This window comes from Bubalus bubalis, chromosome 3, assembly GCF_019923935.1.
Source record: "Bubalus bubalis isolate 160015118507 breed Murrah chromosome 3, NDDB_SH_1, whole genome shotgun sequence".
In the NCBI taxonomy this organism is placed as follows: Eukaryota; Metazoa; Chordata; class Mammalia; order Artiodactyla; family Bovidae; genus Bubalus; species Bubalus bubalis.
Window position 1 is genome coordinate 126,008,723 of NC_059159.1, and position 14,456 is coordinate 126,023,178.

At 40.3% G+C, this 14,456-nt stretch overlaps 2 protein-coding genes across 6 annotated transcripts in view; one reads left to right on the forward strand and one right to left on the reverse strand.

Annotated features, from left to right (window-relative positions):
* The window catches only part of TGFBR1 (transforming growth factor beta receptor 1), a 75,022-nt gene extending 70,546 nt beyond the window's left edge, over positions 1-4,476 (forward strand). For 2 of the 3 annotated variants that reach the window (XM_025278945.3, XM_006063433.4), the window contains one exon: positions 223-4,476. In XM_025278945.3, the coding sequence (XP_025134730.1) occupies positions 223-348 (126 nt within the window). In that variant the 3' untranslated portion in view covers positions 349-4,476. 3 annotated transcript variants of the gene reach the window in all.
* The window catches only part of ALG2 (ALG2 alpha-1,3/1,6-mannosyltransferase), a 107,089-nt gene that overhangs the window by 21,861 nt on the left and 70,772 nt on the right, over positions 1-14,456 (reverse strand). The gene's annotated exons all lie outside the window — the stretch shown is intronic.

Here is a 14,456-nt window from a genome sequence, read left to right on the forward strand (position 1 = left end):
GCTGCTAAGTAAATCCTCCCTTGTTCATCTGCTTTCCAGCTGCTGGCACCAGTATCCTGCTGATGGGAATTTAGGTCGTCTTTACTCATTTGCTATTACAAATAATGCTGAAACAGAAATACTTGTATGTCGTTTAAAAAGAAAATTTACAGGTAAAGATTATTATCAAGGTCGTTGAAAAGTGGTGCATGCATTAATGATCTTTCTTTTCTTTTCTTGTAGGCCTTGAGAGTAATGGCTAAAATTATGAGAGAATGTTGGTATGCCAATGGGGCAGCTAGGCTTACAGCTTTGCGGATTAAGAAAACATTGTCACAACTCAGTCAGCAGGAAGGCATCAAAATGTAAATTCTGTGGCTTTGCCTGAACTCTACTTCTTCTTCAGATCTGCTCCTGGGTTTTAATTTGGGAGGTCAGTTGTTCTACCTCACTGAGAGGGAACAGAAGGATATTGCTTCCTTTTACGACGATGTAACAAGGTGAACTAAAACATCCCAGGATTTCTTCAGACCCAGGAAACCGCCATGTGGGTTCCTTTCTGTGCACTATGAACGCTTCTTTCCCAGGACAGTTACAAAATGTTGTGTAGTCTACCTTTATTTTTTATTAACACAAAACTTGTTTTTTTAAATGATTGCTGGTCTTAACTTTAGGTAACTGCTGTGCTGAAGATCATCTTTAAGGGTAAAGGAGCTGGATGGCTGAGTTATATGAAACATTTCTTATTTTTAAAGAAAGTGATTTCTCCTGGTTAGTACATTCTCAGAGGATTCTGAACCACTAAAGAGTTTCTTTGATTTAGACTTTGAATGTACTGTTCTATAATTTTCAGGATCTTAAAACTAACACTTATAAACTCTTGAGTCTAAAAATGACCTCATATAGTAGTGAGGAACATAATTTATGCAATTGTATTTTGTATATTATTGTTCTTTCACATATTCAGAACATCACATGCCTTCAAAATGGGATTGTACTATACCAGTAAGTGCCACTTCTGTGTCTTTCTAATGGAAATGAGTAGAATTGCTTAAAGTCTCTGTGTGTGTTAAATCTGTCATGTTTTAATTCAAAAGTTTATTTACCTGGATAACCCAGACTTATTCTGTTTTGTTTTCTGGAAGAGTTTTTCTGGTATGTTCTTTGGTATTCCATTCTGAATATGCCTTTCTCCTGCCAAAATGTGCTTAAACCACTAAAGAAATGAAATGGCATTAATTGGTAAATTGTTATCATGGTCATAATTAAGTATTCTCATCAAGTTTTTGCATTTTAATTGTATTGTCTAAGTACACTTTAAAAAATTCAAGTGGCACTCTTGATGCTTATAGTACTTTAATAACTTAAAATCTGTAGCATACAGACGAATTTTTCTAAAAGGGAAAATTTGTCTAGCTGCTTGTGAAAAGTTGTGTGGCATTCTGTAAGCCATTTTTTTCTTTATCTGATCAAAGACAGTGTTATTTTTTTAAGAAATGAATTATGTTTAAAATTAGAATATGGTTAATGTTAAATAGGCTTTTTTCTAGGAAGGTAAAGGTAGTTGATAATTTGAATAGTTACAGGTGTGTGAGAGTCACATTGTTGTGTAGGAGTCACTGTTCTGTGGACTTTGTCTTTGTAGCTAAGGTTAGTGTGGTTTTGAGGTCGCACTACACTTTGAGGAAGGCAGCTTTTAACTCAGTCTTTCCTTCTCTGTGCAGATATCACAACTGCCTAATTTATATGGCTATGGAGTGAATTTGGTGCACCCTCAATATTTGGGAAAGCGATAGCTAAGGAATATTCCAAGGATAGATTCTCCATTTACAGATGTTTATGGTGAAATTAAATGTTTAAAGCAAGTCTGTCACGGCCTTCTCACATTCAGTTGAGAGTAGCTTATAATAACTGGTCTTACTTCCAGTGCTGAAAGTCTTTGCAGGATTTTTACAATTTTTCAAAGTCCTCTTTATCACTGTGATCTTAATCTGAGGGAGGAAAGTCTATCATAGCTGTGAGGCAAGACATACCTTATAGAGCTGTCAATTTCCTGATGAAAGGGTCAGAATAACCTTTACAGTATTTTGGTAAGAGATAGTGGCTATTTATGCTGACTGAGCTGCATTCTGATAACGTCTTATTTCTTATAAATAGAATAAATTTGAAAGACTATTTGGTCTTAAAGCCAAAGTAATTTTAGAATGAATGACATACTTCATAGGAATTTAGTGTCAATTTCATGTGTTTAAAAACATGGGGAAAATATTGTTTAGAGGTTAATATTTTGAGTCCAAACTTGAGTTTTTTCTGTAGTTACCATGATTTCATCAAAGCAAATGAGTGAGTTTGAGAGGTTTGTTTTATAATTGTGTTACATTTCCTGTTTAATAATCTCTAGCTCTATGATCAGGTACTTTTACTTTTTTTTTTTTTTTTGGCCATTTACAAGCCTACCAGATCTGCTTTATGAAATCCAGGGGACCAATGCATGTAATCACTAAAACTATTTTTATATAATTTTAAGAACATACCAAAAGTTCTTGTCTGATTTAAAGTTGTGATACATGATTTCTCAGTTTCATATAAGGTAATCAACTTTTGCTGAAGATATTCTTTATTAAGTCAAAAAGTGAGTTACAGTTTTACTGTTCAGCCTAAATGGATAAAATCTACTTTTGATGAATCAGGGAACTTTTTAAAAGTTGGAATTTAGTTCTAAATTGGGTTTACATGTTACTCTAGCTGATTCCATTTTTTTTTTTTTCCCCCGACTAACGATGGTTTGACAAACCCCAATTGGCTAGTACTGAAAATGAAAGTAACTGAAAATATTTATGGATCATGATTGCTATGGCTATTCCTGCAGAAAAATTTGACTGAAGAACTATATTTAAAAACACAAGCCTTTGTGTTTATACTAGTATCTTCAGATGCTCACTTTCCAAGGTTCAACTTGGCTAAAGTATACCTTCAGGCAGATTGTCTGTCAGTCAGTACCCCCAGAGGAACGGGGATGAGGGGTGCGTACGGCTTACTGGGGTGTAGACATCCCTGGTCTTTTCTTCACACCCTTAGCTCGCTCTTTCCCAAACTGCCTTCCTGCTGGTCCTGCCTCTGAGTGGGCTGGCAGCAAGGGTAGCTCTGGCAGTGGGAGTTGTGCCAGAAGCAATGGCCAGTTGTATCTTCCCTAGGACAGGGTAAGGTCCAAAGAGCCGAGCCTGTAGTTATGCTGTAATGATAGTGCTCAGGAAGTGCCTTGAGTCAGGATACAGTGCCATGGTCATCAAGAACTCCAAATTTCTCTTCTTAAAAAATTTCAGTGGTCACTTGGCCATTTTGCTGCTCATGCCTGAGTTACCTTTTTTCCCCCTCTACCTTAAAGAACTGTCACATACAGAGTATTTTGTAAAACAAGATGGTGAAGTGCTAATTAAAACTCAAAACAACATGAGGATCCCATTAGACATGGTCATATCAAGAGTTTATTTTTACCCCTCCAATGAAAGACTGATTGTTAGTAAACTATTTCTTGACCATGGCAGTGTTCTGGCTCCAGATGGTGAGAGTCCAAATAATGGTTCTGTCACAGCTTGGCAGAAAAATGCCAGTTCAGATGTTTTTGAGACTCTAAAAAAATAGCTCATGACGTGTCCTGCAGCATCTTGTGTCTGTTTTGGAATGCTGTGATTCCCATGGGCCCTCTCCAGAAATGCTGGACTTCTAGGACATTCTGAGGATTGTCAGTACATTTAAACCTTTAACCCTATTATGCAGTCTTATTTGTAACTGTAAACTTAAAAAAAAAAGTGGTTAACAACATTCAACCAGTTTCTTAAAGCTTAAAAAGAACTTCAGTGAATGTTTTTATTTTTAAACAAGATTTGTGAATTGAGTATCATGAACTGTGTTTTGATATCCCTTTTTCACATTGTGCCAATGGAAGGGGTGTTTGATATTTCTTTATATGTCAAGGAGATGCTTCAAAACGTCAATTGCTTTAAACTTAAATTACCTCTCAAGAGACCAAGGTACATTTACCTCATTGTATATATGATGTTTAATATTTGTCAGAGCATTCTCCGGGTTTGCAGTTTTATTTCTATAAAGTATGAGTATTATGTTGCTAAATTACTCAAATGGTACTGTATTGTTTATATTTGTACCCCAAATAACATCTATACTTTGTTTTCTGTATTTTATTGTATTTGTGCAGAATTCTTTTGGCTTTATCACTGTAATCTCTGCCCCTTTAAGATGTGTACAGAAAATGTCCATATAAATTTTCACTTACGTTGGATGATTTTGAGAAACCTGTAAAGAGGTGAGGAAAATGAAAACTGCAGTTCCCCATAAATTTTTTAAAATTGTATACTGTATTTGTAGTAATATTCTGAATGAACTGTAAATAGGAGGTAGAAGAATAATGCTTATGTCAAGTCCTAACACTACAGTAGAAAAATGGAAGCAATGCAAATAAATTACTTTTTTTCCCAAGTGCTAGTGGCATAATTTAAAATAAAGGGTGTATATTGGAGAGAGTCCTGCTATTATGACATGTAACTGATATACATACAGACTAGAATCTTTGGATGACTGCTCGGTACAAGTTACAGTATTAGAACGTGTTTGAGACTTGCCCACCTGTCCAAAGGTGCATCTTTGTGTGTAGAAGCTTCTTTCCACATGCTTGTGGGTTGTTAATCTGTCGGTGGACACGAAGTGACATGTCTACACGTGAACTGCTTTGTCTCTGGCTCAGCAATCTGCTAAGTTTGTGTTAAAGTTTTTCAATGATTTCCAAAGAAAATTTAAAGTATTTTCATCTTCTTTCCAAATTTTTCCTTCTTTTCCTCAATTAAGGATTGTGAGAAATAATTTGTAGAAATAAGTTTTTGTTTTTGAGTTTTTTTGAAGTTAGTCTCCTGAGAGTGAGAACTTCACTGATAAGAGAACTGAGGAAGTAGAGAGGGGAGATGTCATCCCCAAGCCCGCAACATACTCTGGGTGAGGTTTTGTAGATTGCATTGTTCTTGCATTAAAGACTAGTCACCTCAATTCAGAGACCGGATTTAGCGATTTTATGTTTCTTCATATTTTTCTTCATAATAAAGGCAGAAGTAGAGGTTTTTCTTGTAACTTAGAAGAAAGTGAGATTACTTTTAAAACATCATAGATTCAGAGAAAACAGAACTAGCTTTGTCTTTTCATCACCTCTTCAGCCCTTGGGGTTTTCCAATTTGGAGAAAGTGATATTACACATATGACCCGATGGACAGATCTTGCAACTCGGTGCTTTATTTCATAATTGAGAAAACATTGGCGCTATTCTGAAAAATGAGTAGAAAAATTTGATGTTATAAAAGTGAGGGCTCAGTCATGTATGACTTGTAAGGGTTAGAAAATATTCAGTTAAATAATATTAAATCATTGTGAAAAAGAAGGATTCTTAATGTGAGATGGAAAAGAAAAAGAAACTTAAGATGACTATTTTCTTTCCTAATACAAAAGAACAGAATTATAAGAACGGGATATTGGCAACTTAAGTATTTCAAAGAAGAGAAAGGAAACAAAGGCTGTCAAGAATAACAGGATTTGGATACAACTAAACCAGCTCTCAAAAACAGAGGTGGAAAAAAAAAAAGCAGCACATGTGAAAAAATGAAATTAAGATCATTCCTTAATGCCATACACAAAAATAAGCTCAAAATGGATTAAAGACCTCAATGTTAGACCAGACACTATAAAACTCAGAGGAAAACACAGGCAGAACACACTATGACATAAGTCACAGCAACGTCTTCAGTCCATCTCCCGGAATAATAGAAATAAAAACAAATGGGACCTACTTAAACTCAAAAGCTTTTCCACAGCCAAGGAAACAATAAGCCAAACGAAAAGACTACCCACAGATTGGCAGAAAATATTTGTAAATGATGTTACTGATAAGGGATTAGTCTCCAAAATTTACAAACAGCTTATGACACTTAATAGCATCAAAACAAACACCCACTCAAAAGGCAGAAGCCCTGCATAGACACGTCTCACAAGAGGACATACTGGTGGACAGCAGGCACGTGAAAAGATGTTCAACACCGTTCCTTATCAGAGAAATGCAAATCAAGCTACAACGAGAAATCACCTCACACCAGTCAGAATGGCTATCATCAAAAATCCACAAACAACAAATGCTGGAGAGGGTGCAGAGAGAAGAGAACCCTCTTGCCCTGTTAGTAGGAATGTAAACTGGTACACGAACTATGGAGAACAGTATGGAGGTTCCTTAAAAACTAAAAACAGAGCTACCATATGATCCTGCAATCCCACTCCTGGGCATATATCCAGAGGAAAACATGACCCCAAAAGATACATGCACCCCAATGTCCACTGCAGCACTGTTGACAACAGCCAAGACAGGGAAACCACCTAAACGTCCACCAGACATTCAGGCGTGGCGGCTCACTCCGTGTGCCTGGAGAATCCCACGGGCAGAGGAGTCTGGCAGGCAATGGTCCACAGGGTCACAAAGAGTCGGACACGACTGAAGTCACAGCACACACGCACACAATGTATATTACAATACCAGCACAAAGGAGTAGGCAGGACATGGAGCTATATTGGAACAAATACTCTGCTTTTTACTGGAATTACACTAGCATTAATCTGAAGATTGTGGTTAACTAAAATACTGTAGTCCCTAGAACAGCCACTAAAACACTCAGAATACAGTTTAAGAAATCTAAACAGCACACTAAAAAATTTTAACACAGAAGAAGGCAGCAATAGAAAGATGGAGATGCAAAGACATATGAGACATTTGGAAAACATAGTAAAATGGTAGCCATAAATCATATCAAACCATACCAATAATTTCATTAAAAATGACTGGACTAAATGCTTGAACCAAAAGAAGAAATTGTTACAATGGATAAAAAAAGCAAGACTTAACTATATGGTGTCTACAAGAGAAACTTGGGATTCAAAGACAAATAGCACAGAAGTAACAGTATGAAAAATAGAGCCCATGCCAATAGTAACCATAAGGCAGAGCCAGAATGGATATATTGATATCAGACAAAGTGGGACTGGAAATAAACGAGAAATAGAGGACATTGAAAATGATAAAGGGTCAGTGTATCAGGGACATATATTACTCTACCAAACGGGTTCACGCATGTGCACTCAGTAAAGCTAACCTAGTGACAGTAGGTTGTGGTGAAGAAAATTCCAGTGTTTATTGCGAGGCACCCACTGTGGGGACAAATTAAGAGTGGTAGCTCATGCCTGAATGACCCAAACTCCCCACTGGATTCTAAGGAAGATAAAGTGAGGGAGAGGGTCACAGGGTTATTGATCAGCTCATGCACAGTTCTGGTTGGTTAGTGGTGAGCCAACAGGGTGATGTTTGGGGACTCTCCATCATCAACTTTCTGCTTCCAAGCTGTCTGGAGCCTACATGCCTGTGGTCAGCATGTAGTTAACTTCCTCCAACTGGTGGTTGTGAAAGTGAAAGTCACTCAGTCATGTTCGACTCTGCAATGCCTTTGGAATTCTCCAGGCCAGAATACTGGAGTGGGTAGCTGTCCCCTTCTCTAGGGATCTTCCCAACCCAGGAAACGAACCCAGGTCTCCCACATTGTAGGCGGATTCTTTACCAGCTGAGCCACAGGGGAAACCCAAGAATACTGGAGTGGGTCGCCTATCCCTTTTCCAGTGGATCTTCCTGACCCAGAAATCAAACCAGGGTCTCCTGCTTTGCAGGAGGATTCTTTACCAACTGAACTATCAAGAAGTCCTAGATATTAATGTACCTAAAAAGGCGCACTTAAAGACAAATATGTGGAGAAAAAAAGTGACAGAACTGAAAGGAGAAATGGATAATTCACCAATAACATTTGGAGATTAATACCACATTCTCAATAACTGATAGTACTGGAAAAAAGGCAAAAAAGAAAATGTCATTGCCCAACCTGTCCTGACATTTGTAGATCAACCACCACAGCAAAACATACATTCTTTTCAACTCCACATGGAACATTCTCCAGGGGAAGACCACATGCTGTGCTATAAAACAATTTGAAAGGACTGAAGTCATAGGAAGTATCAATATATTTTCCAACCATTTGAAATTAAGTTAGGAGTCACCAACAGACATTTTGCAAATCCCCAAATACTTGGAAATTTAATGCATTTCTAAACACTTGTGTATTGAAGAAATCAAGGAACGTTAAGAGAATTTTAATGAAGTAAAACAGCATATTGAAATTTATAATATGCAGCTAAAGCAATATTGAAAGGGAAATTTAGTTTTAAATACCTATATTTGAAAAGATATTTAAATTCCATGAAGATATAAGCAAAAGTCCTTCATACTATTAGCGAACTGAATCCAGCAACAAATAAAAAGGTTTATACACCAGGACTAAATCGGCTATATCCTGGGGCTGCAAGCTTGATTTCACATCCAAAAAGTTGTATGCTACTGCTACTGTTATGGAGAAGGCAATGGCACCCCACTCCAGCATTCTTGTGTGGGAAATCCCATGGACAGAGGAAACTGGCAGGGTACATTCCATGGGGTTGCAAAGAGTCAGACACAACTTAGTGACTTAACAGTAGCTGCAGCTGCTAAGTCGCTTCAGTTGTGTCCGACTCTTAGCGACCTCATGGACTGCAGCCTACCAGGCTCCTCTGTCCATGGGATTTTCCAGGCAAGAGTACTGGAGTGGGTTACCATTTCCTCCTCCAGGGGATCTTCCTGACCCAGGGATTGAACCCATGTCTCCCGGTCTCCTGCACTGGCAGGCAATGGATTCTTTGCCACTGAGCCATCTGGGAAGCCCTAAAAACGTACACCATATTAATAAAATGACAAAACCCATATGTTCAGCTAAATAGATACAAGAAAAGGCATTTGACAGAATTCAGCACCCATTTGTGATAAAAACACAAACTAGGAATATAAGGCATGTTCCTCAACCTAAGTGAAGAATATTTTCAACCTATGAAAATCCTACAGCTAATAAGGGTGAAAGAGAGTGTTTCTCCTAAAATCAGGAGCAATCAAGAATATCCACTCATTTTTATTTAACATTGTAGCAGAGGTTCTATCCAGCTCCTGACCTGCCCCCAACCCCCACCAAAGATTAAAGGCATTCAAATTTGAACGAGTAAAACTATTCACAAATGATGATTTCCTATGATCCTAAGGAATCCACAAAAAAAACTGAAAAAATTGTAAGGGTGTATGATGCAAGATCAATATATAAAAATCAACTGAAATTCCCTATTAGCAATAAACAGTCCTCTTAAAAACTTCCACTCACAATAGAATCAAGAATATAAGAATAAATTTCATTGAAAAAGTATAAAAACTGCAGAGAGAAATTAAAGATCTAAATAGATGGAGAAACATCCCATATTTTTGAACTAAAAGATTCAATACTCTTATAATGGTAATTCTCCTCCAGTTATTCTCTAGCTTCAACTTAATCCCTATCAATAGTTCAGCAGGCTTTTCTGTTTTTTGAAATAGACAAACTGATCCTAAAACCTGCATAGAAATGCAAAGTATCTAAAATAGCCAGAATTATTTTGAAAAAGAACAAAACTGGAGGAATTACCCTACCCAATTTCAAGTTTATAAAGCTGCAATAATTAAGACAGTGTTTGCTGGCATCAGGATAGGTGGATAAAGCAATAGAATAGGGTTAACAGTCTAGAAATAAACCCTTACATATATGATAAATTGATCTGACATATGTGCCAAGCCATTTCAGTGTGAGATCAGTCTTCAGCAAGTGGTGCTGGGACAACATATACCAAAATGGGGTGGGGGATGGGTGGGGGGAGGTGTGCGAAGACAGAAAATTTAGACCTTTAGCTCATTATAGACCTAAAGATACAAGCAAAGGCTGTATGTACAACTAGAGCTTCCCCCGTGACGCTAGTGGTAAAGAACCAACCTGCCAATGCAAGAGACACGAGACTCGGGTTCAATCTATCAGTTGGGAAGATCCCCTGGAAGAGGGCATGGCAACCCACTCCAGTATTCTTGCCTGGAGAATCCCATGGACAGAGCAGGCTGGCAAGCTACAGTCCATAGGGTCACAGAAAGTTGGACATGACTGAAGCGACCTGGCACCTCACATAACGACTTCTAGAAAAAAATGAGAGAATCTTCATGGTGTCAGTGTGATACCTGAAGCAAAATTAAAAATGTTGAAAAACTGGACTTCAGAATTAAAATCTTTTGAGCTTAAAAATATTGGTGTTAGTTAGGATTGAGGTGGTGGAGAAGTGGGACATGAAGTTCACCTCCTCCCATAAAAACATTAAAAACACACCTACAGATATTTCCCTGGTGGTCCAGTGGTTAAGATTTCACCTTCAAGGGTGCTGGTTCGATCCCTGCTCAGGAAGCTATGATCCCACATGCCTCAGGGCCAAAAAAAAACAAAACATAAGGCAGATTCATATTTTAACAGATTCAATAAAAACTTTAAAAAAATGGTCCACATCAAAAAATCTTTAAACCCCGCCCCCCACATCTGCAAATAGAATGATTCACACAGAACATCTATGGAACACTGGTAGAAGACCACAGACTTCCTAAAGAGAGCAACAAAACCTCCACGTAACTGGGTAGGACAAAAGGAAAGAGAAAAATAAAGGAACTGGGGCAGCCCCGCTGCAGGGAGGAAGCTGTGAAGGAGGAAATGCTCTTGCACCCTGGGTAGCCCCCTTGCTGGCAGAGAGACCAGCCTGGATGGAGGGGGAGCTTCAGAGCCTAGGAGGAGAGTGCAGCAAAACAGAGTAACCTGTGCAGAACGTTGGCACCACCACCCCATGCTCTGTGGCATGAGATGCTCATCCATCAAACCACCTCAGGCTTCAGAGGTTGAGACTCAGGGAGAAGACCGGAGTTGGCTGTGTGGAGACAGCCTGAAGAGTCTGGATGGTGGCCACAGAGGGTATACTCAGAAGGAGCCTGGGCTCACCAGTGAGGTCAGCCACCCTTCCTGGGGGACGTACAAGGATGGGGCAGGACCGCAATAAGAGCTTCTCTCCCTGTGAGTGCTCTCAGGCAACAGGACACCTCCTACAGGAGCTCTGGGCGTGGGGGTGAGTCATGGACACCATGGTGGGCTCGAGAGAGGGGCGTGGGCCATCACTGCCACTGCGAGACCCGTGAGCAGGCACCAAACCCCGCCCCCGCTGCCCCAGGAGCACACAGGTGCCGCTGTACCTGCACACTCCTATCAAGGGAATAACGGCTCACACACTGAGGAAAGAGGCAGCAAGCCTCCAAACTAAAAGCAGCCCCGTGATTTTGGTGGCAGAGTAGAAGGATTTGAGCTCACCTCCTCTCACAAAAACACGAAAATCACAACTAATTGCTGAACAACCAGAAAAGACCAGAACCTACAAAAAAGGATATTTCACTTTCAGAGACAAAGCAGCAGCCACAATGAGATGGTAGGAGGGGTACCTTTGCCACATAATCAAATCTTACACCTATCAGGAGGGCAGCCCACAAATTGGGAAATAATTATATCATAAAGGTGTTCCTACAAGAGTGACAGTCCTGAGCCCCACATCAGGCTTCCCAGCCTGGGGGTTTGATGTCGGGAGGAGGAATCCCCAGAGCACTTGGCTTTGAAGGTCAGCAGGGCTTGAGGGCAGGAATTCCACAGGATTTGGGGAAATGTGCTCCACTCTTGGAGGCTGCACACAAGGCTTCACATGCACTGGGACCCAGCACAAAGCACTAACTCCATGGGAGCCTGGGACAGACCCATCCAGGGCTTGGAGGGCCTCCTGGGGACGTGGGGGCTGGCTGCGGCTCACGGGAGGACAAGGACACTGGTGGCAGAGGCCTCAGGAAATACTGATCAGCATCTGCTCTCCAGGAAGTCGCCATATTGGCACCAAGACCTGGCCCTACCCAAAAGCCTGCTGGCTCCAGGGCTGGAACACCTCAGGCCAAACAACCAGCAGGATAGGAACACAGCCATCATTAGACGGGCCACCTAAAGCCATACTGAGGTCACAGACACCTTTAAACACACACCTTCACATGGCCCTGGTCACCAGAAGGACAAGACCCAGCTCCACCAACCAGTGGGCAGGCACCAGTCACTCCCAACAGGAAGCCTGCACAAGACCTAGGACCAACTTCACCCACTAGAGGGCAGACATCCAAAGCAAGAGGAGCTATGATCCTGCAGCTTGTGGAAAGGGGACCATGAACACTGAAAGTCAGACAAAATTAGGTGACAGAGAAAGAAGTTCCAGATGATTAAAAACCCAGAAGAATAACTAAATCAAGTGTACATAGGCAATCTATCTGATAAAGAATTTGGAGTAAATATAATCCAAGATCTTGGAAAAAGATTGGAGGCACAGTCAGAAGACACAAGAAATGTTTTAATAATAAGCTAGACGATTCAAAGAACAAACAGAGATGGACAATATTATACTGAAATGAAAAATACACTGTAAGAAATTAATACCAGAAGAACTGAATCAGAAGAAGGAGTAAGTAAGCTGGAAGACAAGAGTGCTGGAAATCACTACTGTGAGACAACAAAGAAAAAGAATGAAATGAGGACAGTGTCAGGGACCACTGGACAATATTAAACCAACAACATGTGCACTGTAGGCGTCCCAGAAGGAGAAGAGAGAAAGGGCCTGGGAAAATATTTGAAGATATTAAAGCTGAAAACTTCCCTAACATGAGACAGGAAACACTCAAGTCCAGGAAGCACGGAGAATGCCATACAAGATAAACCCAAGGAAGCACATCAGTTCACTTCAGTTCAGTCACTCAGTCGTGTCCGACTCTTTGCAACCCCATGAACCACAGCACACCAGGCTTCCCTGTCCATCACCAACTGCCGGAGTCTACACAAACCTATGTCCATTGAGTCAGTGATGCCATCCAACCATCTCATTCTCTGTTATCCCCTTCTCCTCCCACCTTCAATCTTTCCCAGCATCAAGGTCTTTTCAAATGAGTCATCTCTTTGCATCAGGTGGCCAAAGTATTGGAGTTTCAGCTTCAACAGCAGTCCTTCCAATGAACACCCAGGACTGATCTCCCTTAGGAATGGACTGGTTGGATCTCCTTTCAGTCCAAGGGACTCTCAAGTCTTCTCCAACACCACAGTTCAAAAGCAGCAATTCTTCTGCGCTCACCAGTCTTTACAGTCCAACTCTCACATCCATACATGAGCACTGGAAAAACCATAGCCTTGACTAGATGGACCTTTGTTGGCAAAGTAATGTCTCGCTTTTCAATATGCTGTCTAGGTTGGTCATAACTTTCCTTCCAAGGAGTAAGCGTCTTTTAATTTCATGGCTACAATCAGCATCTGCAGTGATTTTGGAGCCCCAAAAAATAAAGTTAGCCACTGTTTCCCCATCTATTTGCCATGAAGTGATGGGACCAGATGCCATGATCTTAGTTTTCTGAATGTTGAGCTTTAAGCCAACTTTTTCACTCTCCTCTTTCACTTTTCATCAAGAGGCTTTTTTAGTTCCTCTTCACTTTCTGCCATAAGGGTGGTGTCATCTGCATATCTGAGGTTATTGATATTTCTCCCGGCAATCTTGATTCCAGCTTGTGCTTCTTCCAGCCCAGCGTTTCTCATGATGCACTCTGCATATAAGTTAAATAAGCAGGGTGACAATATACAGCCTTGACGAACTCCTTTTCCTGTCTGGAACCAGTCTGTTGTTCCATGTCCAGTTCTAACTGTTCCTTCCTGACCTGCAGGTTTCTCAAGAGGCAGGTCAGGTGGTCTGGTATTCCCATCTCTTTCAGAATTTTCCAGTTTATTGTGGTCCACACAGTCAAAGGCTCTGGCATAGTCAATAAAGCAGAAATAGATTTTTTTTCTGGAACTCTCTTGCTTTTTCCATGATCCAGCGGATGTTGGCAATTTGATCTCTGGTTCCTCTGCCTTTTCTAAAACCAGCTTGAACATCTGCAAGTTCACGGTTCATGTATTGCTGAAGCCTGGCTTGGAGAATTTTGAGCATTACTTTACTAGCGTGTGAGATGAGTGCAATTGTGCAGTAGTTTGAGCATTCTTTGGCACTGCCTTTCTTTGGGATTGGAATGAAAACTGACCTTTTCCAGTCCTGTGGCCACTGCTGAGTTTTCCAAATTTGCTGGCATATTGAGTGCAGCACTTTCACAGCATCATCTTTCAGGATTTGGAATAGCTCAACTGGAATTCTATCATCTCCACTAGCTTTGTTCATAGTGATGTTTCCTAAGGCCCACTTGACTTCACATTCCAGGATGTCTGGCTCTAGGTGAGTGATCACACCATCGTGATTATCTTGGTCATGAAGATCTTTTTTTGTATAGTTCTTCCGTGTATTCTTGCCACCTCTTCTTAATATCTTCTGCTTCTGTTATGTCCATACCATTTCTGTCCTTTATTGAGCCCGTCTTTGCAGGAAGA